This window comes from Dama dama, chromosome 10 (assembly GCF_033118175.1).
Source record: "Dama dama isolate Ldn47 chromosome 10, ASM3311817v1, whole genome shotgun sequence".
Classification (NCBI taxonomy): domain Eukaryota; kingdom Metazoa; phylum Chordata; class Mammalia; order Artiodactyla; family Cervidae; genus Dama; species Dama dama.
The window spans coordinates 41,860,505-41,887,045 of NC_083690.1; the positions used below are offsets into that span (position 1 = coordinate 41,860,505).

General features: G+C 67.1%; 1 protein-coding gene across 4 annotated transcripts; it reads left to right on the forward strand.

Annotated features, from left to right (window-relative positions):
* The first annotated feature begins 6,390 nt into the window (after nt 1–6,390).
* MICALL2 (MICAL like 2) lies at nt 6,391–25,686 on the forward strand. Of its 4 annotated transcripts, none has more exons than XM_061153817.1 (17): nt 6,391–6,597; nt 13,835–13,883; nt 15,461–15,602; nt 16,252–16,439; nt 16,988–17,100; nt 17,837–18,580; nt 19,959–20,218; nt 20,958–21,048; nt 21,544–21,704; nt 22,060–22,212; nt 22,798–22,862; nt 22,949–23,069; nt 23,215–23,305; nt 23,607–23,680; nt 24,221–24,335; nt 24,734–24,780; nt 25,491–25,686. In XM_061153817.1, the coding sequence occupies exons 1-17, from the start codon at nt 6,455–6,457 to the stop codon at nt 25,583–25,585; spliced, it is 2,652 nt and encodes an 883-aa protein (XP_061009800.1). In that variant the 5' UTR covers nt 6,391–6,454; the 3' UTR covers nt 25,586–25,686. The 4 variants fall into 4 exon arrangements, with proteins under 4 accessions (XP_061009800.1, XP_061009801.1, XP_061009802.1 ...); XM_061153818.1 differs by having other exon boundaries at nt 24,741–24,780; XM_061153819.1 differs by lacking the exon at nt 6,391–6,597 and adding an exon at nt 9,232–9,583.
* Nucleotides 25,687–26,541: the final 855 nt, after the last annotated feature.

The window sequence follows — 26,541 nt, forward strand, 5'->3', positions numbered from 1 at the left end:
CAGCCGGGCCCTGGGGGAGGGGTGCTGCCCGCCCCCACCCACAGGGGCAAAGGCAGGGCTGCGGGCGGGTGGCTGGGGCTCGGCGGTGTCTGTGGCCCCCGCGTTCACCAGCCTGGGTGCTGTAGCGTTGCCTGACGGGTGGGGGCCGCGGGGCCCTCGGGGCCGGCTTGGGGAGCACGTGGCCATGTGCAGGGGAGGGCAGAGCGGGGCTGCCGGCGGCCTCCTGGCTTGGCCCCTTGAGTGCCCTCGGCCAGCTCCATCTTACACAGGGCCCAGCGGAGGGGGCCAGGGGCGGAGTGTGCATGTGTAGGGTGAGCGGGGGCGTGGGGACGCCAACTGAGCCCCTCTGGGGGGAGCAAGGCCGCCTGACGGGCACCTGTGTGTGCACAGCCGTGCGGGGGGGCAGCCCGAGTCCCAGCTCCCTGCAAGGCGGAAACTCGGGGCCTCTCCCCACAGAGCAGGGTGGGCTCAGCTGCCCAGGGGATGTCCAAGGTCCAGAAGCCTGGCTGGACCCACAGGGCCCAGCGGGGGTGGGGTGGAGCCCCCCGGCCCCAGTCCCAGTCCAGACGTGTGAGCCCCGCACCCTCCCTGGGCCTCAGCGCCCCTCGACAAGCAGAGGGAGGCAGTGAGCTGAGGAGTCCCGCCAGCCCGCAGCCCCCTCGCTGTCCAGGGAGGGCTGTCGGAGGGCGCAGGGGACCTGGCTATCCTCACCAGTTGCCAAGGGGTGGGGCCAGATGCACCGTTGCCATGGTGACAAGTTCACCTGTTTCCTTACAGCCTCTTTAACAAACACTTCCTGGTTTCATTTTTGGTCCTGGCAAGGGGGGGACCCTGACCTGCAGATGGCCAGGCGGCCAGGCAGAGGGCCAGAGGGGCGTGGGCAGCGGGGGCCCAGGGCCCAGGTGTCCTCACGGAGGTTCCCAGCAGCAGAGCCCCACCTTCACCCAGGGAGGGCCGGCTCATGGCCCCACTTTGCAGATGAGGCCCTGAGGCCCAGTTAGTTGTTCAGGTCACACGAGGTAGAGCTGCCCTGGAGTCCTGGGCCAGGATGCTCCCTCTCTTTTCCTCCCTCAGAGCAACTGAAAACTGATGCAGTTTGGTCTGGCTGGGCTGAGGTGGGGTTATTTCAGGCATCTTGGCCATGAGGAGTATGGCGGGGGGCTCCCCCGGGATTGCCAGCCCCTCGCTCCCGGGGGAAGTGGCCTGTTTGGAAGGCTCTGGGGAGAACAGGCTGGGCGGGGGTGGGGGGCGGGTGGAGAAAGAAGGGAAAGGTACCCACCCACGAGGCCCTTCCTGCAGGACTTCTCAGAGCCTTCATCCCCTGCCGAGCAGCATGACGCCCAAGGGAGTGGCCAAACTGACCCCCTCGTCAGGGCTGTCGGGAAGCAGCGCTGGGAGCCCGGGCCTGTGCGGACAACACGCTCAGACCCCACCGGACCCCTCCTGTGCTTCAGGGCAAGGCGGGCGGCTTGTCCCAGCAGCACCGGCGCTGACCATGGAAGTGAGGGCAGCTGCGGTTGTGGTCACCGGATGCTTGGGGGGAACAGCTGAGCGGAGCACCGTGAGGGGAACCAGAGCCACTTGCGGGGGCACCAGGGGGGTCACATGGACTTCACAGCGGAGCATCCAAGGGGCGTCCCGTCCTCCCCTGGTTCCCAAGGCCACGGTCAGTTCAGCCGATGGCCCACATGGGCGGCTGTGGATGCCAGCACCCCAGGCAGGAGGGAGCTGGAAGCTGTGACACCCCATTTTAAGGGGCCACCTATTAATTAATTAGGCCCCATGAATAATGCATGCTGCCTTGGGTATATTAATAGCATATTTATACGGCGTGCTATGGATAGTATACGTTCTCGTCTGAACACCTCAGGAATAATTCACGACCCGCTCCTTCCCCAGGATCCAGGGGAACCCGGCCGGTGCTTCGGCTGGGACTCGTGGTTTGCTTCCAACAGCCGAATTTTACATTTCATTATAAATGGCTTTGCTGGGCATGTCGGTAACTTTTACATTTCCATCCACTTTATTATTAATGGCTTTCCCGAACTGTAGCAGCCCAACATTGCACACAATGCATTATAAATATTTGATCCGGCATCTATAGTCTGCCATTTATCATTTATAACGGGTTACAAAAACATTATAAAACATTAACCGCACATTTATAGATCATTTTCGGCTACCACGACGATGTGTTATAAATACATTATTAATTCTCCTCATGCCATTTATAAGAACCCCGTGTAATGGGGCCCAGCCCTCCCATCCTGTTAACATTACGCAGAGGCTGGTGGGGGCACCAGCCAGTGGGACCAGGGCCAAAGGAAGCCCAGCCCTGCCTGCAGTGACTGTGTGTCCTTGGTGAGATCGCACCATCTCTCTGTTCAAAAAGCAGGTTGCAAGGACAGACCCCCTTCACTGAGCACTGGCCCTCTTCTCACAGCCACCCAGACCTGGGCGTTGTTGTCGCGTTTCATTATGTGGAAGCAGAGGCTGCAATCAGGATGCTGAGCTGGCCGTGGAGGCCTGGGGTGCCCCGAGTCACCAGCCCCCAGCTTGGGGGTGAGAGTTCAGACACGGCTGCTCCTGGCCTTGAAGGGAGCAGGACTGGAGGACCCCGGGGTGAAGCAGAGATTCAGGGTGAGGGCACCCAGGCAGAAGCGTAGGAGGCTCAGAGAAGGGGGGTGACAGACAGGGTAAAGCTGTGCCTAGCGGGGCTGCCAGCCTGGCCTGCCCGATGGGGTCCGCGCATGTCGTCCGCACAGGCCTGGGCTCCCAGCACTATTTCCCAACAGCTCTGACGAGGGGGTCAGTTTGGGAACCCCTGTGCAGCGTGGCCACTCCCTTGGGCATCATGCTGCTCGGCAGCGGATGAAGGCTCTGAGAAGTCCTGCAAGAAGGGCCTCGTGGGTGGGTACCTTTCCCTTCTTTCCCCACCCGCCCCCCACTCCCGCTCTGGTTTCCTCCCTCTGCTTCAAGGCTCCAGGCACTGCCAGCTCTGCCGTGTCTGGACAGGCACCCCCCATTTTGTTCCAGCTCAGGCCATCAGCCTTGACCAGATCTGTTACTTGCGGTTCAATCTACCGGTTAAAGGGTCTGCAGACCCCACCCCACCACTCCACGGTCCCCCCACCGCGAACCTGCCTAGGGGCCCAGCAGGCTTTTTGGATACAAATCAGTGCTGCCTGTGGCCGGAATGTCCCTGGTCCCCAGCACTGGGCCTGCCAGCCTTCCTTCCAGGGAGGGCCCCCCAGTGTCACCAAGAAGTCTGGAAAGCAGGAGGGGGCAGATCGAGAACATCCGGCCTGGAAGTCCTGCCCTGGACCAGGGTGTCCCCCCCATACAGGAGGCTGGCCGGGCTGACCCAGGCTCCCTCGGCCCTCCCCCACGCCGGGGCTGGGGCTCCGAGGTCTCAGCTCTGTCTGCCGATCCGGTGGTCCCCTCTCCCCTCAGAGCCTCATTTTCCTGAGCTGCAGAACAGATCGGGTCAACCCACTTTTCGTGAGAAAATGGGTGTGGAAATACTAGAAAAGGCTGGATTGGGGCCGGCCTGGCCCTGCTGCCTCCCCGAACCCTGCCAGCCGCCCCTGCAGCTGGGTCTCTCCATCCCTCCGGTGCTCCTCTGGTGCTCCTCCATCCCTCGGGAGCTCCTCTGGCTTCATTCCTGCTGCCGAGCTCTGTGCAGGCCAGTTCCTGTGCCTGGGACACTCCCCCCTTTCCTCTGTGACAAGCCAATTCCCACTTACCCTCAGGTCTCAGTTCTCATGTCTCCTCCCCAGGGAAGCCATCTCCTGCCTCTGGCTCAACACAGGGGCCCCTCGTTCACCATCTAAAGGGACTGCGGATCCCCTTGGGGTGCTGTCATGCGGGCAGTTTTGCCTTTGTCTGTGTTACGTGTATCAGTCAGGTAGGAATGCTAGCTGCTGTAACAAACAGGTCCCAGAGTTCCAGCAACTGGATCCAGCCCACCAGTGTTGCTCACTACCCAGAGGCCAACCTGGTCAGTGATGACCTTCTGCCGGACCCGCATCGTCCAAGCTCCTCCATCTGCGGCCCCATCACCTGGTAAGTTCTCTCCACCCAGCCAGCAGACCATGGAGAAGATGGAGGCCGAGTGCACCCACCGCCTCCGTCAGCCACAGCAGCCCCCTGACCTGCGGGGCAGGCTGGAGACACAGCCCCAGGCAGCGGAAACGACAGGAAGAGGAGGACGTCCGAGGGGCAGTGGTGGAAGGGGACGTAGAGAGCTGACTTTGGGGGAGGGGTGGGTGGCCCCATTTTGAAGACAGTGCTTTTCTGTTGAGTGGGGGGGCGGGTCAGAGGAGGGGTTTGAGAAGTTGGGGGGCAAGTTCTGGCCCCCACTGCTGTCAAAGATTTTGTGCTGAGAAGAGACTGAAGGTGCCACACCAGAAGCAGAGGCATGGCTAAGATGATTCCTGGATTCCTGGAGAAACACAGGCTTGCAGCAGCTGCTGGCTATGGAGGTGGTGGCAACCGTCAGCTTCCGGCTAGACTGGATGTGGGCAGGGAGAAGACAGGAGGCGAGGGTCATGCCCAGGCTTGCGGCCCCAGCCGCAGGACAGGACCACGTAGGCAGGCTGCGGGTGGGGCTGGTTGGGGGCTGGGAGGCCCAGGAGCGGACGATTGCAGGGGGCCCTGGGGCAGAGGCTCTAGGCCAGAGGGGCAGGGCGGGCATGGGAGGGTGGGGCCAGGGAGCAGCCGGAGATGTGATAAGAGGCAGGACTTCACTCGGGGTGCTGCAGGGGCCAAGCTGGGAAGGGCTTGTTCTGCTGGCTTTCTGGAAGGATCCCTAGGCTGCCGGGGAGGGGTGGACTATGGTGGCCGGAGGACAGGAGGACGGGAGGGAGCTGAGGGAGACGGGCCCACAGTCAGGGGCCAGGTGTTGGTGGCCTGGACGAGAGGGGCCGCGGCGGGGAGAATGGGGGTATCCTGTCTGGGGGGCTGGAGAGGAGCAGAGCTGGTGGAAGGACACGCTCTCTGTGAGGTGCTGAAGGGGACACCCCACACATGCTGCCTTCCACGTCACTCTCCCCAGAGGCAGCCACGTGGCCAAGGGTGCAGCTTAAACTCCTAAGAGTCAGAGCTCTGGCCACCTCCCTCTTCCTTCTGAGCCCCCAGCCTCATCCAGCCCTGACCGCCACTTCGTGGCCATGGCCTTCCCCTGCCTCACTGGCTTTTCCAGTTCTAAATTCTGCCCTGGAGTCAGGAAAACCCACTTGGCTCTAGGACTAACCAACAGCCCAGCCGAGCTGGCAGGACATCACCCTTTGTCCTCTATCTGGAAAACCCCAGCAGGTCAGGGCAGCGGCCACGGTCTCAGGTCACAGGGGCTCCCTGTCTAGTACCTGCTTGCCCCTGGTGATGGGAAGCTCACCACCACTGGGCCCAGTCGCAGAAAGGAGTTGGCTCTGCACGGGAAGACCGTCTCCACTCCTTCGAGTGGGCACAGAGGCCACCCTGTCCCCTTGCTGGGCCTCTATTGGGGAAAACACCTTCCTTCCTGCCCTTCGGAGGCCTTGTCTGGACAAGCCCTGGGCCCGGCCGGGTGGGCGGGGTCACCGCACATGTCTGGTGTCAGTGTTTCTGACCGGCTGTCCTCCCTACAGACAGGGTTCCCCGAGTTCGCGGACGGCCGGGAGCAGCCCTGTAACTGAGGTCCCCGCGGGGACCTTTTCCTTAATAGCCTGGGTCTCAGATGGTCGTAGTGGAAAACTGGGACACAGATCAGAACACCGAGACCCCCCAGGGGTCTCAGGCAGGGAGACTCCTGGAGGACGTCGCCCCACCGGCAGGGCCGCCAACGACGCCACGCCCCTTCCCCGGTCTCCGCTGCCTCTTCCTTGAATCCGGAAGGTTCACGGGCCCGCCGGCAAGACAAGCCGGATCGGAAAGTCCTTCCAAAGGCCAGAAATGCGAGGGCCATTCCTGCCGCGCGCCCGGAGGGCGTGGGGGCGGGGGGAGGCACCGGCCGGCCCGCCTGGCGGCACCCGGATCAGTCCTCAGTCTCCGCGCCCCAGGAGGGTGCGGGAGGGGGTTGGAAAGAAAAAGCGTCGAAGCGCCTCCGCGGGGCCCCGGGAGGGAGGGGCGAGCGGCGGGCGGGGCCTGGGCGGGGCCTGTGGGGCGGGGCTTGCTCGGGCCGAAGCCTTGCAGGGCCAGGCGGGGGCGGGGCCCGACCCTGCCCGGGGGCGTGGCCCCTCCGGGACGCATCCTGACTGGAGGAGCGGGGCCTGGTGGGCGGGACCTCGTGGTAGGGGGCGGGGCTTCGTCGGGGGCAGGGCCAGGCGGGCGGACTCCGGCCGCGCTCCCGCCGGTTCCTCGTCCCCCCGGGGCTCCTCGGCCGCGTCTCCCCGTCCTCCCCGCGCTCGGGCCGGGCGGCGGCCCCGGGAAGCGCTGTCCGAGCCCCGGCCCCGGCTGGGCGGACGCCGCCGCGCGCATGGCGGCCACCAAGGCTCTGGAGCAGTGGTGCCGGCAACAGTGCGAGGGTTACCGGGACGTGAGCATCACCAACATGACCACGTCGTTCCGCGACGGCCTGGCCTTCTGCGCCATCCTGCACCGCCACCGGCCGGACCTCCTGTGAGTGCGCCCGCCGCCCGCGCGCCGCCGGGGGGGCCGAGGCCGGGCTGCTCGGGCCGGGGGCGGCGCAGTGAGCTGCCCCGGCGGCCTCCGTTTGTCCGACCACCGGAGCCAGGACCTCCGGCCGCCCCCGCCGGCTTAGTCAGTCTGTGACTCAGGCCAGCGATCTGGGCTCTGGCCACAGCCGGCCTTCCTGGCCAGTCTCCTGGGAAAGGGCCGGCGCAGCTGCCCTTCTGGGCCCTCTGAGACCCCCCACTGTCCTGAGACCTAGCCACCAGATCAGGGGTCCTTACTGATGGGAATGACTGTGGGGTACTGCCCCTACCCGAGCCTGTTTAGGCACCTTTAGGAATGCAGCCCCGGGTCACTGTGGGGGAGGGGCCAACAGAACTGAAAGCTTGAGACCACCCGGTCCAGGTCCCACTGGCCAGGCCTCAGTACCAGAGGGTGATAGGGCCAGAGGCAGGATGGGAGGTGGGGAGGCCTGGGGACTAGGTCGTCTCCCCCCAGGAGGGTCTCGGTGCCGAGGCTGGGAGGTGGATCCTGCCCTGCTGCCAGACCTTGTCCCCATTCTGGGCCCTCCGTCTGTTACTCAGTCAGCAAACACTCTTTGGCTGGGATTGGGACCCAGCTGGCTGGGACAAAGCTTTGTGCTGTGAGGCCCTGGCCCCCCGCATCGTGAGAATTCACAATGAGTAAAGCTGCCCGGGCGGGTGCCTGGGCTGGCCAGACAGAGGCTTGGGAAGGGTGTCCTCAGAAAATGCCTTCTGGGAAAGTAGGGTGTTTCAAAGTTCTCCCCGAGAAGTCGTGGGTGGAGCCAGAGGTGGGTGGAGCGGGTTTTCCAGGGAGCCCGCGGGTGGGAGAGGCCCGAGGCTGCACCTCCCACAGTAAGTGCTGCCCTCAGGGGTCTGCTGTTCAGACCGAGGCCCAGGGAGGGGGCATCCTTGCTTGGGGCACAGAGCATGTCGGGCAGAACCAGGGCTGGCACATGCCCCGTCCCCCTCCACACCCAGATGCCCCCTGTACCCCCGGGGACTGTCCCCAGGCCCTCTAGAGGGAAGCTGGTCTTAAGAAAGAGGCCCGCAAGGATTTCCTCCTGTAGCCGGGGGTTGTGAAATGCATGTGTGGAGCTGGTGGGCCGTGCTCTCTGCTCCCAGCCCCGGCCTGGGGATGTGCCTTGGTCGTCCTTGGAGCCAAATATCAGGGCAGTGAGTGTTCCACACTGAACAGCTGAAGCTGGGCTTTGAGGGGTGGGCTGGGGTCTTGGAGACTGGGGCATGGACTAGTCGTGGAGGCTGGGGCAGGCAGAGTCCTGGGGAAGGCTGGCTGGTGACTGAGCCCAGGAAATCCAGATGGGGTCAGCGGGAGGAGTCTGCCATTGGCGGAAAAACCGGCGGGTGCGGCCCTCTGCCAGCCCCTCAGCCTCAGGACACCGCGTGGGTGTAGCTGGAAATCTGGGGCCTTTCCGAGCCCCAGGAGTGCCCATCTGTTCTCAGCTGAGCTGGGGTTGGAGGCCTTTTTGTGTGTGTGTGTGTGTGTGTGTGTGTGCGCGCGCACGCTCGCGCAAGCCTGTCCCAGCATGCACTGCCCACAGGTGAGCACAGGCGTGCACATGTGGGTGTGTCCGTGTCCTGGCCAAGCTGGTGTCTTACAGCCGTTCCGATAACCATTATTGAGTGCCTGCTGTATACTCAGCACTGCGTACTGTGCAAGGTGGCCTTGGCCCCTGCCTCAGGCAGGGACTGATGTAGAGACGGACAGCAAACAGACACATGGACAGAAGCTCCGGGCAGCTCCGGGGGGTGGTGAGGGTGGGGCAGGGGCCGCTGGGGGGAGGAGGAGGGGTAGAGTAGCCGCTTCCTGCTGGCTTGGTGTCACCTGCCCCCACTGGACTTTCAGCTCCAGGGGGTGGGGATGTCTGCTTTGTGCACTGCTGTGTCCCCAGTGCCTGGAACCATATCTGGCATGTGCCAGGCGCCCAGTAGCTAACAGCACGCAGCTGGAGGTCGACAGATGTGGCTGGTGCTTGGGGCCCAGCAGGTACGGCTGTCGTTGCCAGGTGAGGGCTCTGCAGGTGCCTGGGAGCAGCAGACAGGGGCAGAGGCGGCCTGTGATCACAGAGGCAGGGATGGAGGCATGTGCCTGCAGCCGGGGAAGGCCACCGGAGGCTAGAGGGACATGGAGCTTCCGCAGGGAGCTCAGCCCTGCCGACACCTTGATGTTGGACTTCCGGTCTCCAGCGTGGAAGGGAGTAAACATCTGTTACTCTCAGCCGTCCTGTTTGCGGATGTTTGTCACGGCAGCTGTGGGCGACGCGTCAGGCTCCTGTACGTGGCGGGGCCTGGAAGGGACTCCAGAGCTACTAACTGGTGGGATCCCATGAGCGTGGGCCCACGTGCATCACGGGCCTCTGTCTGTGCCCTAAACACCCCTACGCCACCTCTGGTTCCGGCCATGCCTCTGGGCAAGGGGGTGGCCTCCCCAAGAAGCTCTGAGCCGTCCCGCCGGCCCTGTGGTGCGGGACGGGGAGGAAGCACGTGGGAACTTGGCAGGGTGGCTGTCCTCCCTGGTCAGACCTGGGTGACACTTGCCCCTTCCCTCCCCATCCTGTGAAGACCCCCCGGCTGCAGGAAAGTGGACATCCTGTCTCCGCGTCTCCTAGCTTTGCCACCAGGAAGGCCTTCCCTTTATCTCATCTCAGCCCTTCCTGCTGCCTGTCTCCTCCTGGCGCCCAACGGAGGAGCAAAGCCCTGGAGGAGGGGGCGCTGAGCCCGCCAGTGGGTCCTCACGGCGGCACTGCCCAGCGGGACCTGGCGTTCCCGTCTGCCCTGCGCTGGGTGGGGAGGCAGGCTCTCCCAGCCATCTGTGCCTGCCCCCAGCCCGCCTGCCAAGCCCACCCTGCAGCTGCAGCTTGCACAGCTGGGCCTGGAGGTGCCTGCCTGCAGGGTCTGCTTCCCGACTGACGCCACACCTGCCCGGCAGCCAGGTGAGCTCAGGAACGGCTCAAAGTAAACACTCCCGTTCCGCCTCCAGGCAGTAAACCTGTGGGGCTGGACCTGGAGGGACCAAGGCTCCAGGAGGCAGGAAGGCGGGCGGGCACGGTGCCAGGGCGGGAGCCCTTCCCAAAGGCAGGGCTTCCTTCTACAGGGCCTTTGGGGCGGGCGGGCCGCTGGAGCCCACCCCCTTGTGCTGGGCAGGAAGCCACCTGGGGACCAGGCCCTGGCTCTGGCCCGAGAGCTGCAGTTGCCGCCTTCCGGCCAGCTCTTCAGGGTGCCCGTGGGAAGAGGCTCGGGTCTGAACCCCCGCCCCCCGACTCCCCGGTCCGCCGCTGCAGGAGCCCCAGGCTGACCCCTCTTGGCTGCGTCTGCTCAGGTGGGGGTCGGTCTGCTCCGGCTTGGGGGAGACCTGCAGCTGGACGGCAAGCAGTAGGGTGTCCTGGGACCCAGCTCCGTGCGTGGGGACCACACCCCGCCTCACCCCGGTCCCCCAGCTCCGTCTGCCCTCCCCCGGCCTCTTCTGGGGCGTCTGCCTTGGTGTCTCTGGCCCCAAACCAGCTCCCCCCGCCCCAACACTCTCTTCTGCCCTATGGCCTCTCCCGTCTCCTCCCTGGTGCTTTGGTGCCCACGTGTCCCTCCGTCTGTGTCTCGGCCTGTCTGTCCGTCTGTCCCCCCCTCTCCTCCCTGCTCCCCTTCGCCGCAGGATTAGCCCCAGATGTGCTGGGGGCACCTGGAAAAAAGCTCTGCTTCTGGCATTCCCCACCCCCCTCCCCAGCCCCAGAGCCCACCCCCATGCAGCTGCTTTTAGTTCCAGGAAATAAACAGTGTGAGGTCAGCCCTCCAAGAATTTGGAAGGGGGTACACCCTCCCAAGAGCCCCCGGGGCGTTGGAGGTCAGCAGCCCTGCTCAGCTGTGGCCACGGGGGGCAGGCCAGCAGGGGCTGTGCGTGCCCGGGCACTCGGCCAGGCTGGGCGCCGGCCAGGGCAGGGCACGCAGACCCAGTGAGTTCATTCATTCGGCCAGTGTTGCAACAGTGAACAGATGCCGCAGGGGCCGCTCGCTCAGCCAGCACTGGACAGAGGAGCTCGTCAGCAGCGTTTATGGAGCACCAGCTGTGTGCCTGGCCCCAGCCAGGGGCCTTGGAGTCCTAACAGAACATCCATGGTTTTATCGTTGCTGTGGTTATTTTATTTTTATTTTTGGCTACACCAAGTGGCTTGCGGTATCTTATTGCCCGACCAGGGATTAAACCAGTGCGCCCCCCTTCCCCCGCCCAGGGGAAGCAGCAGAGAGTCCTAACCAGTGCACTGATGGGAAAGTCCGGGAACATGTCTGATTTACCTGGGGCGAGGGGGCGGTGCTCTGGGTCCCCGCCCACGGGTATGAGGTTCTGACCCCTCCAGGCCTTAAACCAAAGCACAAGCTGGCGATGGGCCTCCCCGAGTCAGACCAAGGGATCAGCCCGCAGGGCCTGTTGAACAAGGTCCCGCAAACGGCGGCTGAGACACAGAAGGAAGCCGCCCCACCGGCCCGTCCAGGAGCCCCAGGCGGCTGTCCGCGGGGCCAGTTCCCTCTGGGCCTCTGCCCTGGACATGCGGATGCGGTCTGCTCCCCGAGCCTTCACTCTGCGCCTCTCTTCGTCCACGTTTCCTGTTTAGAAGGACGGCAGGTGTTTTGGGTTAGGGTCCCCACTGACTTACCTTGATTCTCTCTGTGAAGTCCCTGCTTCCCAGCAGGGTTACGTCCTGAGGTCGTGGGGGTTAGGGCTCCAAAGGGCCCCTTGGGGAGGATAATTCCGCCCATCCCAGGGGATTCGCTGGCGGCCTGGGGTGGGCGCTCCTTGGCGCTCTCTAAAAGGGTTTGCGAGGCCTCTCTGACTCTGGCAGTTTCCACCACCCCGCTGGACCAGGGCGATGCTGGCCGAACCCCCTGCTGAGGGAGCTGTGAGCTCAGGTTCTGGGAGAGGGGAAGGGGTGCTCTGCCTGTAAGGAACAGCGTGAGCCAAGGCCCGGAGGCAGGAGACAGGGAGTTTGGAGAGAGCCGGGTCTGGGTGGGGCATGGTCGCTGTGGGCCTGACCAGGGTGGTCTGGCCCAGCAAGGCGCCTTCGGGAGGCAGGTTGGCTTTTGTGCTGAGGGTGGTGGCCTGCAACGTGAGTGGAAGGGCGGTTCTGCACGCTCTGGCTGGCACACCTTGAGCCTGCTCGGCGGGGCTGGCCCTGAGTCGTGGGTGCCTCGACCTGCCTTGGGTTCTGAGACGCTCACTCTGGGTCTGCAGGCGGACAGGGTCCTGCGAGCAGCTGGCTGCCCTCCCCGCAGGACGGAGCCTCTGCAGCCCCCCGGGTGGACCGAGGCCACCGCAGGGGGCAGAGGGCTTCCTTCTGCTTGTTTGGAGACAAAACAGACCTTGTTATCCTGCCCTGCAATGCCGAGCATCTTGCTGAGGACACGGCCGTTTTGGTCAGTGACCCAGGGCAGATCTGGAGAAGAGATTGGGCTTTCAAAGGGATGGTTGGGGGCGGCGGGGAGGGGGTGCTCCCGAGCCCCCAGATGCTGAGGTCAGAAGGGCCAGCCTGGCTGGGAGTCCCCGGGCGATGGACAGAGCCCGGCCAGTCCTCGGGCCACGGACGGTGGGGGAGGGGAGGCCAGGCCGCCACGCCCACCTTCCCGCCCCGCCGTCATTTGTCCCCGCAGACAGGTCTGCCGGCCGCCCTGTCCGCACAAAGCACCTCTGTTCTCCCGGGTGGTCTCACATCTGGGACACATTACCTGGGAGGTGGGCGTCCAGGCGGAGACTGGGAGGGTCCCGAGGAGCCGGGCAGGGCAATGAACAGCCAGAAGCCCGTGGGCCCCTCCCGGTGTGTGGCCCAGGGCCGCCTCAGTTTCCTCACTTGTGTGCTCGGCCTCCCCGGGACGTCAGGGGTCGGGGGTCCGTGCACAGTCAGGGCTGGGAGCCAGGGCCTCCCGGGCCAGGTGGCTGCAGGGTCTCCTCTCCGTTTGTGACCCTCCCAGCTTCGAGCCAGCGCTGTGGCCGTCAGCAGCTGTGGTCGCCCTCTTAGGTGGGGCCCCAAGAGAAGAGGGCCCTGCCCGGCTCGGGCAGCACTGGGGTGCAGTGCTCAGCTCTCTGCTGTGCCCCGAGGCTTCCGGAGCAGTTCCCCCCAAAGTGGCGAGGCTGCCGCCCAGCACGTGGACAGACAGATGGACCCGTATGTGACCAGGCCTCCCGGAGGCATCGGGCCGCCCAGCTGAGCGTCCAGGGCCGGGCCGGCTGCCTGCTGGGGCCCGGCTGTGTCTTCTGCCCGGACCGTCCTCCCGGGGGTGCCATGCGGTGCTATGCAGAGTCCCAGGGCCCGCCTGGAGCCGGTGCTAGGCTTCTTCCCCTTCCGGAGCGACCTCTGTGCCTCGGCTTCTCCAGGCCGGGCCTGGGGTCCCTGCACACTCGCGGGAAAGTGCAGGGTGGGAGTGGGCATGGGGGCTCTGACATTCTCAGCCTGGAGGGTCTGCCCCCCTTAGGAGGACGGCTGGGCACTGGTGGGCACGCTTAAACCTCAAACGCCAGGACTCTGGGGCCTTGACCCTACTCTGGTCCTGTCGTCCTGCTGTGTGGCCTCAGGCGTGTTACGGAGGCTCTCTGTGCCGCCTCCCTGTCTGTGAGGGGGGCGTGGACAGAGCCTGCAGGTGCGGGGCAGTGTTTGTACGGAGCCGAGGACAGCAGGGGGCTGGGTTCATACAGGGAGCGAGGGGAGCCCGGAGCTGGCGCGGGGCCCGGCCTGCCCTGACCACTGGGCCGTGCGCACCTCCATCTATGGGGCCACTCGCTCGGGACGCTGGCCTCTCGGGACCCACAGGCCTGTCAGCTGCCTGCCAGGGGGCTGCCTTCCCTGAGTGGGGGCCTGGCCGGGCTGACCGCTCTGCCACCCGGGGCCTGCTTCCAGCCACACCTAACAGGCGGCACGGTGCTTGGGGCTCGGCCTCCACAGGGCGAGAGGTGAAGGCTGCAGCTGGGGGCCCGTGTGGGCCGCGGGGGCCCGCGTCGGCGGAAGCGCTGGACGGCCTCCCCGGGCCAGAGCGGGGCCGGAGCCTGCAGCCTGCTACCCAGCCCTGCCCTCCTCACGGTTGCCGTGTGACCTGGTTCCTTCCTGGCCCCCACCCCGGCCTCAGTTTCCCCCTCCCCCCAGGCTCTTCTGGCCCCTCCCTTTCTTGGACCCTGAGCTGCTTTGAACACCAGTGTTCTTATTTTCCAGAAACTTCGATGCTCTCAGGAAGGAGAACATTTACGAGAACAACAAACTGGTGGGTGCCTGTTGGTGCCTCCGGGCCCGTGTCCCAGGTGCCCTCGTGGAGTGACATCCCCAGGGGCTGCCTCAGGGTCGCCACTGCCCGCAGGCGGTCGGGGAAGGGCCAGCCCGCACGGGGAGACCCCCGCTCCCAGAGCAGCCCCTGATCTTGAAGCCAGGCCTTCCCGGTCCGTCTTCTTGGACCCTCCTTCCCACCCGCAGCAGAGCAAGGGGGAGTGGGCTGGGCAGGGCTCCGGGGGTCCTGGGACGGCCTGCTCTCAGGCTAATGGCCTCAAGTGCTGCCTGGCCCTCCTGCCGTGAACCCTTCTGGGCCAGCCTCAGCTTCTCTGCTGCTCAGCGAGCTCCTGACTGCCCACTGGTGCCCAGTGTGCCGGCCCGTGCTCACCACGCTCCCTTGCGGGCCCGTCCGGGTGCAGGACCCGCTTGGCGTGGGCGACGGGAATTTAAACATAACTTAATTGATGTGAAATGAAACGGTGTTTTCAGTTCCTCAGCGGTGCTGGCCACGTTTCAGACCCTCACCAGCCACGCGTGGATGGCTTGGAATGGGATGGGACGAGGGCGGAGGCTGGAAAAGAAAGAGGAGGCTGGAACAGAGGGAGAGGCTGGAACAGAGGGGGAGGCTGGAACAGAGGGAGGGGCTGGAACAGAAAGAGGAGGCTGGAACAGAGGGGGAAGTCTGGAACAGAGCTGGAGGGGAGGCTGGAACAGGGAGGAGCCTGGAGCAGCAGGCAGCCTGGGGTGTGGGGAGAACTTGGCTTTTTCTCTGAAGGCTGTTGTTCTGGGAGCTGCCCCTGGTGCCACAGGGTCTGTGCAGGGCGGGGGGCAGCCGGAGGAGCCAGATCCCGCCTGTGTGTTGAAGGAGTTAGAGGCGGTGGGAGGCCTCTGTATCTGGCGTGGAGGGGCCATCACTGCTGGGGGGCTGCAAGTCTGCAGGCCCAGGAGCCTCTTGGATGCACAGAGATTGGGGGAGTTGTGGTAGTTTAGGGGAGGACTGGAACACAAAGTGGGGGGCCCACTGGGCGGGCAGGAGCGGGGAGGCAGGAGGGGGCAGGCCGGAAGAGCCCTCACAACGCAGAGCCAGGCAGGGGCGGAGAGGCGCAGAGGCCGCGGCCAGTGGGGAGCCCCTCCTGCCAGTGCCCCTCCCGCTGCCCCCGGCTTTGGCTCCTAGGACACGGGGCCCCATTGGCCTGGGGAGGGCTTCTCCCATGGAGAAAGCTGCCCCCTGACCTGTAAGGCCCGCGTCAGCCAGGGGCGCACAGGTTTGCGGGTGGGGACCATTGAAGGGTCTCCACAGTGATGGGCTGGAGTCCCTGAGGACCAGGGCCCGGACCGGCCCCCGGCTCCTTCAATCCTGTTGTCAGGGTGCGATCCCCGTTGTACAGAAGGGTAAACTGAGGCCAGGGAGCCCACGCAGGCCGAGCAGACAGCGAACCGGAAGCAGACCTTTCTGGGCGCCAGGCGGTTCTGCTGCCTCAGGCCCCTCCCCCTCCTCCGGGGGGAGCTGGTGGCCTGGCCCAGGAGGGTTGGGGTCTCCCGGCCCCCGCCCCACTGGCCGCCGCCCTCCCTCAGGCCTTCCGTGTGGCGGAGGAGCAGCTGGGCATCCCGGCCCTGCTGGACGCCGAGGACATGGTGGCCCTGAGGGTGCCTGACCGGCTGAGCATCCTGACCTACGTGTCCCAGTACTACAACTACTTCCAGAGGCGTGCCCCCGGTGAGGCCCCGCCCCGCCGCGGCCCGGGCCTGCCGTGGCCCCCGCGGACACAGGCTCGGCCGTGCACCTCCCTGTCCGCTCCCCCGTTCCCCTCCGGGCCTGGATCTGCCTGTCTACACCCCTGGGGTCTGTGCCCACAGCTCTTGCCTCAGGCAGCGGGGCCGACCCCACATAGGCTGTCAGGCCTGACGCGGAGACCCCCCGTTTGGTGCTGACGGTCAGCTGGCCCTGGCAGAGTGCGGCTGCGAGCAGGCTGGACTCGGGGGCCGTCACTCCGGATACTTTGTGCAGCAGTACCCCCGCCTCCCGCCTCGCCTAGCCTCACTCGGGCTCAGAAATCCCCGGATCGCTCTGGGCTCAGGGCCAGCCTGTCCTAGAGCCCCACTCGGTGGGGAAACAGAAAGTCCCTATTCCCTGACCGCAGAGCAGGGCTCCTGGGGCTGGGGGGGGGAGGGTGGAGGGAGCGGGGGAGGCCAGGCCCTGCTGGGAGTGGAAGCCGTCGGGGCCACCCCCCGCCCCCGCCCATGCCCCCCACTCCAGCTCCCGAGCTGGCACTGGCACCTCCAGGGAACCCGCATGGGGTGGGATGGGCCTGGACTCTCAGAGCCAGCGTGCGGGGCCTGGGCCCTGACCCCACATCTCATGCCAGCTGAGCGCACGGCCGGTGTCAAAAGGCCCCCATCCGACACCAGTGAGGAGCCATCTGGAAAGAAGGCCCCGTCCCAGCCTGCCCAGCCCACACCCGTCCCGGCCCGGGGACAGCCGCTGTCTCCAGTCAGCCTAAACCGCACCGTCCAGCGGAAGGATGGGGGCTCGGAGGGCCCCCCGCAGAAGGCTGTAAGCGCCCCGCCCCTCCCTCTGGTTCAGGGGTTCTCTGTCAGCTTCCCCCAAGCAGGGCTCTGGGGCCTGAGTGCGCCTGGGGTGGGGCGGTCCCCCTGGGGCCCAGACGTGGCCGCAGCTGCCCGCAAGACTGGCCCCCTGAGCTCCTTCAATGCTGTGTGATGGTGGGGGTGTGATGCCCACTGTACAGATGGGTAAATGGAGGGCAGGGAGGCCCCGCAGGCCCAGCAGGCTGCAAGCAGCTGCTTTGCCCCACCCCTCCCCCGCCCGTTGGGCCCGGAGGACGCGCAGTGTGTCCTTTGCTCCCAGGCTGGCCCTGCAAGGTGAGGTGGAGACAGGATGGGGTAGGCAGTCACTCCAGGCTTCCCCGCCCTGGGCGCTGGGAATGGGGTTGGCTTTCTGCACCTTGGGGTGGGAACGGAGGTGTTGGAACCTGTCCTGGTCCTCAGGGGCCCCCAACATCAGCCCCCAGCCCCCCTCCCCTTGGGCCAGGCTGGGTGTGAGGAGGGCGCGGGGCAGGCAGCTCAGCGGTGCCCAACCCCCAGGGCCAGGCCGTAGGGGGCTCCCTCAGCAGCACCTGCGGCGTCTGCGGGCAGCACGTGCACCTCATGCAGCGCCACCTGGCGGACGGGAGGCTGTACCACCGCGGCTGCTTCAGGTGGGCGCGTGTGTGCACGCTGTGTGCGCGTGTACTCGTGTGCATGCACTCGTGTCTATGTGCATGTGTATGCACTTGTGTGTGTGTGCACTTGTGAGCGTGTGCACTTGTGTGCGCGTGTGCACTTGTGTGCGCGTGTGCACTTGTGTCTATGTGCGTGTGCATTCACTTGTGTGTGTGTGCACTTGTGAGCGTGTGCACTGTGTGTGCGTGTGTACTCGTGTGTGCCTGCACTCGTGTCTATGTGCATGTGCATGCACTTGTGAGCGTGTTCACTCGTGTGTGCGTGTGCGCTCATGTCTGTGTGCATGTGCATGCACTCATGTGTGTGCACTTGTGAGCGTGTGCACTCGTGTGTGCGTGTGCACTTGTGTCTATGTGCGTGTGCATTCACTCGTGTGTGTGCACTTGTGAGTGCATGTGCATGCATTTGTGTGTGCATGTGCAGTTGTATGTGCGTGTGTGTGTGTGAGTGCCTGTGTGCACATGTGTGTGCCTGTGTGCACATGTACATCCGTGTGTGTGCTGATGGGTATGGGCACTTCCCAGGGTGTCCACAACCCTACTGAGGGCCTTGGGGGAGACCACCTTAAAACGATTAGGGGATGGGGTGTTTGTTGAGTGACTCACCAGGCACACGAGGGGACACGGGATGCACATGTGTGTGCTCTGGGGAGGAAGGAATGAACATGCATGTGGTTGGAGCCTCCCCTGGTCTCCCCGCCCCGCCCCCCAGGTGTAAGCAATGCTCCGGCACACTGCACTCGGGGGCCTACAGGGCCACAGGAGAGCCCGGCGTCTTCGTCTGCTCCAGCCATCACCCCGAAACCGCCTCTGCCAGCCCCACGTCGCCCAGCCTGGCCTCCAGGTGGCCTGGAGCCACGTCCATGGACTTGGAGACCCCTGGAGGCCTGAGGAAGACGCGGGAGGCGAGCGGACAGAGAGACACGGGGCCAAAGGCCAAGCTGCCCGGCTGGGACCCTGCGGCGGGCAGTGCGTCTGCCAGAGGTTCCACTCCAACTGCAACCAACCCGCCGGCCCCTACCTCATCCCGAGTCCCCGCAGGGAGCCCAGCTGCACCCAGGCTCATGGCGGGCCCTGTGGGGGGTAAAGCCAGCACTCACGTGACCAGCAGCTCCCTGACGATATGGCCGTCGCCAGCAGGCAGCCCCCCTCCCACCGGGACCTCGTGTGCCCCGGACCCTTGCCCAGCCACACCGCAAGGCTGGGCCACGCCCCGAGTCACAGCCCCCCAGACCAAGCTCAGTTCCAGGCCAGCATCTCCGGCACCAGCAAGCACCCCAGCCTGGACCCCGTCATCCTCTAAGACCCAGCAGGCCCGGGAGCGGTTCTTCCAGACCCCCGGAGCCACCCCCGGCCCTGGCCCGGCTGCCGCAGACACGCCTTCCGGGGACAGCCGCAGGGAGCAGGCGCTGAGCTTCCTCCGCAAGGCCCTCCCGGAGCTTGGGGCGCCCGGCAGGTGGGTGAAGGAGGGGCCTGGGGCCCGGCGGGGTCGGGGCAGCCGGGGAGGCGCTCGGGGCTCCGGCCCTGCCTGGCATGTGGCGCTGGGGCTGCCCGTCCCCGGCCTGTTTCCCGACCGGGGGGTGTGGGGCCTGAGCTGGCCGCGGAGAGCCTGGTGGCCATAGGCAGGGTCCGTGGCTGGCCCTGTAGAGCTGGCCGCGTGTGTGCGGGGCGCCTGGCCACGCTCAGTCCGCCGTGAGGACACCGTGCACAATGAGGGAGCGGGGCCGCGGGTGGTCCGAGCGTCGGCGGGGCTGAGCACGGCCCAGCACCTTCGGCGCGGGGACCCAGGGCAGGGGGTGGTGGGTAGAGGCGGGTCTCTGGGCTCGCATCCTGGGGCTGCTGGACAAGCAGGGCCTGGGTGGCTGCAACCGCAGGCATTGTTCCTTCACGGAGCTGGAGCCCTGGGTCCGAGCTCCAGAGGTGGGCAGGGCCGCGCCCCAGCGCAGGCTCACGGGGCGCTCGTGGCCCCCGGCTCCTCTCTGCTGCCTTCACGGGCTGCTGTCTGTCTGTCTGTCTTCTCTTCTCCTTTCCCTCTCGTCTTTGGCGTCAGGGACCCCCCCATCCAGGATGAGCGAGTCCTAGCTTGATCTCACCTGCAAAGAGCCTGTTTCCAAATAAGGTCATGCCTGGAGCCCCGGGGGGGGGACGGGAAAATGGGGGACACCGTGGCACCCAGTACATGCTGGAGGGTCCAAGCCAGTCCGGCGACAAGGCTGTACCCACTGCCCGGAGCGGCCCCTCCCATCGGGGGCACTCCTGGCTCGGAGCTGCTGACACCGGCAGGTGCCAGGGCCTCCCAGGGCGGGCACGGGCAGGCAGACCCCCTGCCGCCACAGCACTGAGGGGTGTCCAGAGCTCTCGGGGGCCGCGGCTGTGTGAGCGCTCCCGGGGGAGCTCCCCTGTGGGGAGCCCAGTCTACGGGGGCCTGGGGGAGAGAACTGCCTTGCCTGAGGGGCCCAGGGCCCCATTTCCTGCCCGAGTGCGCCCCCCGGGGACGCGGTGGCCGTGGGCAGGCCTCGTGCGAGTCATCAGGATGGAGCGCAGACTCCACGGTGCAGGCCTGGCTGCTCCATGCAGGCCGGGGGGTCAGCGAGGGAGGTCTGGGTGCCGCCCTCCCCCACGCCCTGCACGTGGCGCCTCGGGGGGTGTTCAGTGCCAGCCGACCCCAGAGCTCAGAGGAGGGTGACGCGTGCCAGGGCCAGATGAGAGGCCCACACCCGCGGCGGCCCTCTGGAGGGTGGGCCTCGGGAAGCATCTCAGGGAGACGAGGGGCTGCTTACTGCCTGGGGGTCGAGGGGGCTCCCACCCCTGCTGACACCCGTGCCCCCCCACAGGTCCCCCACTGCCGCTGCCCCCGTTCCCAACTCCCATCCCAGATTCGAGGGGCCCGGAGCCAGTCCACCAGCCAGAGCGTCACAGCCCACATCCCCACAGACCCTCAGCCCCACCACAAGGACGGGGCCGCCCACCGCCCCAGGTGTGGGCAGCTCCTCACAGTCGTCCCAGGAGGCCAAGAAGGGCCCAGCTGTCTCCTCTGGGGCCGTCGGAGCCGGTGCTGGCTCCCGGCTGAAGCTGGAGGCCCCGCCGGCCAAGAGTAAGAGCCCCGAACGTGGGTGGGGCAAGGGCTGGGCTGTGGGGGTGGTGGGGTCCCTGGGGTCCCCGCGCCCAGCCTCCTGCTCTGTTCCCGGCCCGCGGTCTTGTTTCACAGCCCGGCTCCTGGGGGCCCGTCTAGGGGGCAGTCACCTGCTGTCCCAGCCCACCTGCCCCGCCACTCCATGGTGACGGCGCCCGGCAGGGTACCCCTCCCGTGGGGGGTGCACCCACGGCCTGTGTCCCTCATCACTGCCCCGAACTGGCCATGGGGGCCCTGTTCTCTGAAGGCCCCGAGGTCCCTGGACTGCCCGGGCCTCGTGTTCCAGGGCCAGTGTTGCGGACACTTTGCTGTAGGACTGTGGACCTGGCTTTTTCTGGGCTCCGGGGCTGCCCCTGAGGGCACCCGTGGGGTCACTGGGCGGGTCAGAGAACGCAGGACCCAAAGCATTCTTCCCACTCATTCGTGGTTGAGCCCCCGGCCCGAAGGCCACGCTGCCCGGAGCCGAGGAGGCCTGCAGACGGTCACCCCACACCCGCGCGGGGTCCCTGGGGCTCACACGCCCTGTTTGGCAGCAGAAGCGGGCAGGGACCCCCCCAGGCACACAGCACAGGGGGAAGTCCTGTGCCCAACTCAGCGCCCCTTCCCAGGAGCCAGGCTGGCTGCGGGGGCACCCGAAGGTGGGGCGGTGGGAGGAGGGGGAGGGGCAGCCTTTCCCAGCAGAGCCCTCGCTCCCACCCAGGCCCGGGCGCCAGCCCCCAGGACGGCCCAGAGGACCAGCCGGCGGGGTGGAGGGCCCGCCTGAAGCCCGTGGAGAAGAGCCCCGCGCACAGGTGCGTGCGGCGGACTCCCCGGGGGCACCTAGCCTGCGGACACCCAGCCTGCGGCCAGGGCGGGCCCACAGCAGGCGCTTCTCACAGGCCAGCCACACGGTGGCCACTTGGCACCCACGGCAGGGCCGTGTGCCGTCGGCCTGTGTGGGTCAGCTGTGGAAGCAGAAGCCTGCGTGGACAGGCCACGTGCCTTCGGGCCGCTGGACTCAAGGGGGTCAGACGGCTCCAGGGAGGGTCCCCCAGCCCTCGGATCCTCACTGAACCAGCCTGGAGGCCCCGGGGAATGAGAGCACCTGATGTGCGTCCCCCCAGGGCTGACCCCGGAGCCTGGCCGGGACCCCCACTCGCCACAGGCTTGGCAGAGGGGCGGGGAGGGCGAGAGGGCCACTCCAGGTCCGCGGTGCAGGGCGGCCGCCTGTGTGAGCCACGGGGGACCCGCCCTCATACATGCTCCAGGGGGCCCGTGTGCCTCCGCTGACCTGCCTCTCTGCCCAGGGCCCCAGAGCCAAAGGAGCCTCGGGTCCTGGGAGAGCCATGGGCAGGTGACGCAGCTGGGAAGGCCTCCGGGAGCTCTGCGAGGGGCATCCGCATCACGGTGACCTCCGTGCAGGTGGACAGGACACCGGGCGCGGCCGGCCCCGGGGCCAGCCTTCCAGGTACTGCCGGCCAGAGGCCCCCGACCCTCCTCAGCCAGGCAGCCCTGGTGTAGCGGGCCCTTTCCCCGGGGGCAGAGGAGCCAGTGGTCCCGGTGGGCAGGCGTGTGTGCGTATGTGAGGTGTGACTGCATGTCTGCTCCCAGCCGCGCTCTGCCTCCCCAAAGCAGATCCCCAGTGCTCTCAAGGGTCAGCCTTCTGTCCCCTTCCCCTCCCATGGACGTGGCCAGCCAGGCAGACGTGGATCGTGGCCTGGCACCCGTGTGGGCGCCCCTCCAATGGGGCCCAGCTCAGGAAAGCAGGAGGGGGATGGCCCGGGCCTACCGGCCTCACACGTGGCTCATCCCCCCGCGGGCAGCCACGTCTGCATCTGCATCCCCTCTCAAGAAGCTGGCCGTCCCAGCCAGCCTGGATGCTTCCGGCGACTGGCTGCAGCTTGAACCATCGAGGAAGGAAGGTCCTGCTCGGAGCCAGAAGGAGAAGGAGAAAGGCCCTCCCCAAGGCAAACCAGGTGAGTCCAGGGCACACCGCATTCCTGCTTGGGGTGGCAGTTGGGGGGGGCTCCTTTGGAGAACGTGCCCTGTGGGGCTTTGGAGGATGCATAGGAGCTCATGGAGCCCAGAATGGAGGAAGACAGGCCTCCAGTGCCAGCAGGCTCGAGCACACCTGGAGGTGGCTGGGCTCTGTGTATCTGAGGTGGGGCTGGGGGTCTGGAGGGTCTGGGCTGGGCCCCAGGCCCTTCCGACGTGTAGGGACTGCAGGACGGGATACAGGCCCTGCCTTCCTCCTGGAGCCTGAGTCACCCTGGCAGCGATGGGGCGTTTGCTCCCAGCATCTCATGGGAAGGACGGCTGGGGTGCTGGCAGGGTGTCCTTGCTGCCAACCTGGAGGAGGGCAGGGCCCGGGTGGGCACAGCGTCTCCCAGGATGTGTCTGCCAGCTCGCACCCTTTGGGCACCAGCAGGGGCTGCTGGGCCTGGCAGGCATACCAGGATGCCAGGGCTTCCTGGGGGCAGAACTGGGTGGGCCCCCTCCGGACCACGTCTGGGTCATGCTGGGCCTGGTTCCTGAAGAGGCTTGTTCTGCCCCTTCCCCAGGGAGGCCCCCGGGCCCAGCCAGCGTAGCCACTCCACCTGCCAAGTCAGCAACCTCCCCGGTCAGGGTGAGTGGGCTGGGGTGTGGGTGGGTGAGGAGCTCATCCCCGGGCCCACGGCCACCCCCCACCTCTCACCACCCCCTCGTCCCCAGCTGCACCCTGACTACGTGCCGCCCGAGATCCAGCGGCAGGTACAGGACATCGAGAGGCAGCTGGATGCCCTAGAGCTCCAGGGCGTGGAGTTGGAGAAGCGTCTGCGAGCGGCTGAGGGTGGTGAGCACCCCCCACACCCTGGGTTGGGCCCCCCTTTTCCTCCCCCGGTCGGGCCTCCCTCCCCGCCCAGCACCCTGACCTGGCCTCGGGCAGCATGGCCCTGGGCCCCTCGGCCCGCCCGCACCCAGCCTGCTCCTCTCCGTAGATGACTCGGAGGACGCCCTCATGGTGGACTGGTTCCGGCTCGTCCACGAGAAGCAGCTGCTGCTGAGGCTGGAGTCAGAGCTGATGTACAAGTGAGTGTCTGGCTGTGGCCCCCTGGATGGGCCTTCTCCGTGCACGTGCACGGGTGCACACACAGGCATGCACACGGACGTGCTCACCAGCATCCACACAGGTGTGCTCACAGGCGTGCTAACGGGTGTGCTCACGGGCATGCTAACGGGCGTGCTCAGGGGCGTGCTAACGGGCGTGCTCAGGGGCGTGCTAATGGGCGTGCTCACAGGTGTGCTCACGGGTGTGCTCATGGGTGTGCTTGCGGCTCTGCTCGCGGGCGTGCTCGCAGGCAGCGGGCTCACAGCCACAACCCCTCGGCAGGGCCAGGGACCAGCGCCTGGAGGAGCGGCAGCTGGACCTCGAGGGGGAGCTACGCCGGCTGATGGCCAAACCGGGTGTGTCCACCCAGCGGCGCGGGGTGGGGCCGGCGGGGCGTGGGTGGGGCTGAGGGGCTCCGGTTCAGGCTTCCCCAGGCCCTTGGGCTGGCTGCCTGGCTGAGCTCTCAACCTCTCTGTGCCTGGGTTTCATTCCTGGAAAGTGGGGCCAGTTCTAGCACCCCTCCTATGGTGGTGGTGAGGGTTGTGTGGGGCGTTCAGGGAGCAGCTGACGAGAGTCTGTTGGTGTCATGGTCCCCGCGGCTGAGTGCTGGGCTGGGGGTCCGGGTCCTGGCAGGCCCACCCACCCGCTGTTTGCCACCCCGAGTCCGCGGAGTCTGGGACGGGCGGGCGGTGGCTGTGACAGCTGGGAGGGGCCCACAGCGCCCGCCTCCCGTTCAGGCGCTGTTCACTCACTCCCTCAGCCAGCGCTGCCCCTCACGGGCCCAGGGACCCCCCTTCTCCACCGGGGGAGGAGCCTGACCCTTGGGGAGTGGGGACACCGCGTCCCTGAGCAGGGTGGGGACAGCAGGGCTCCGCTGACACCAGCTGTCCCTGCAGAGGGTCTGAAGTCCCCCCAGGACCGGCAGCGGGAGCAGGATTTGCTGGACCAGTACGTGGACACGGTCAACAACCGCAGTGACATCATCGACTTCCTGGATGAGGACCGGCTCAGGTGAGGAGGTCCAGGGGGGTCCGGGTAAGGTGGGTCGGGGTGGAGGGGTACTAGGTGAGGGGGGTCCGGTGAGGGGGGCTCAGGACCTCCCCTCCTGATCAGCCGGAGGAGACTCACCCTGTGCATTTTGCAGGTGGGGCCCGAGGCTGAGGGTGGGCCCTGCCAGGCAGCCCAGCTCCCAGTGTCTTCCCCAGTGAGGCCCCTGGTGCATCCTGGCCCTTCCGGCCCCGGGTCACTGTCCCAGGTCCTGCGGGGCCGAGAGGCGAGAACCTGCGCCGGGCGGGAGAGGGTTGTTCCATGCTGTGGCCCGCGGGCAGGTGGTCAGAGGGCTGGTGAGGTCGGGCGGTGTGCAGGGGCCCGCACCCCCGCCGCGTGCCCTCACTGCCGCTCCGTTTCAGGGAGCAGGAGGAGGACGAGGTGCTGCAGAGCATGATCCAGAAGCTGGGTGACTGGCGGCGCTGGCGCGGGGGCGGGGCCGTGGGGGCGGGGCGGGGCCTGTGGGTGGGAGGGGCGGGGCCCTCGGGGGCGGGGCGGGGAGGAGTGGGGCCTGTGGGTGGGAGGGGCCGGGCCCTCGGGGGCGGGGCCGGGGAGGAGTGGGGCCTGTGGGTGGGAGGGGCCGGGCCCTCGGGGGCGGGGCCGTGGGGGCGGGGCGGGGCCTGTGGGTGGGAGGGGCGGGGCCGTGGGGGCGGGGCGGGGCCTGTGGGTGGGAGGGGCGGGGCCCTCGGGGGCGGGGCGGGGAGGAGTGGGGCCTGTGGGTGGGAGGGGCCGGGCCCTCGGGGGCGGGGCCGGGGAGGAGTGGGGCCTGTGGGTGGGAGGGGCCGGGCCCTCGGGGGCGGGGCCGGGGAGGAGTGGGGCCTGTGGGTGGGTGGGTGGGGGCGGGCCGGCCCGCAGGCCGCAGCGGTGCGCGCCTGGTCAGGAAGGCTCACCGTGAGGGAGTGAGTCCCCCAGGCTTGAGGGGCCCCGTGGTCGGGGCGAGGGGAGGCCTCGTCGTCCAGATGTGCCCAGCCAGGCGGGTGCTCTCGGGGCAGGCGCTCAGTGTGTCCCCCTGGGGAGGGCGGCGGGTGCTCTGCTGTGGCCCCAGGAGGCCCCGCCAGTGGGAGGCCGTGGGGAGCCAGCCTCCAGGTGGGCGAGCGAGGCCCCTGTGTTCACCCCCAGACCTGCAGAGGAGCGGCGAGGAGCAGAGGAAGAAGCCCAGGTTCCGCTTGTCCAGCATCTGGTCCCCCAAGAGCCGGAGCAGGACCCCCGAGTAGCCGCTTGGCGGCGCTGCAAGACCTTCGCCCGCGGGCGGGGTGGGACCCATGCTGCCCGCTCTGCGGGGTCCGGGGTGTCTCAATAAAGAAACTGACCTGTGGCCTGGGCTCCATGTCCCGTCTGGCCCTGAGCTCCTAGGCAGCACAGAGGTCTCAGCCACTGTCCACCTCTGCCGCCGCGTGGACCGGCCTGTGGCCTCTGGCGCTTGCTGCCTCTCTGGGCCCGGCCTGGGCCCTCTGGGATGGGCCTGCTGGCTGCTTCCTGGCCTGGCTGCGCAGACAGGCTGACGTGAGCCTTCCAGGAGCCGGGACAGGGCTGGGTCTCTGCAAACCGCACCCCTTCCTGGGGATCTCGGTCTAGATCTGTGACTTTGACCTTTGAGGTGGAGGCCAGCTGGACCCATGTGGGCCGCGTTCCTGGCGTCCAGCAAGGGAGCCGGCACCGCCCTGCCCGACCCTGGATGAGGGGGCCACGGTCACGTGCAGCAGGCCTGAGGGAGCAGAGCTTCGTCCCAGACCCGCATCCTCGGTGGCGCCAGCCCAGCCCCCTGGACTGCAGTCCCCTTCCCTCCCAGGGCTCAGCCTCCCAGCCTGGCACGCCGGGTCACAGCCATGTCTTCCTGTGGGGTCTGCAGCCACCGCGGAGCCCACCGTGGTGGTCCCGCCTCAGGGCCCCTCAGCAACAGCAAAGCACGGACACTCCCCCAACTGGTGACAAGTGGCGTCAGGACCCTGTGGGTCCCCATGGGGATGGGAGCCCCCGGCCGAGTGTGCCGGGCCCACCGGCTCTCAGCTCCGTCCTCACGGGCTGTGGGGGTCTCTGCTGGGGTCAGGATGTGACCTGAGAGGGCGGGGGGCTGCCTGGTGTGGAGGTGGACTCCCTGTCCCGGCTGTGCTGCTCAGCCGCGTGGCCTTGGGCCAGGGCCCTGCCCTCCTTGAGCCTTTGGTGGCGATGA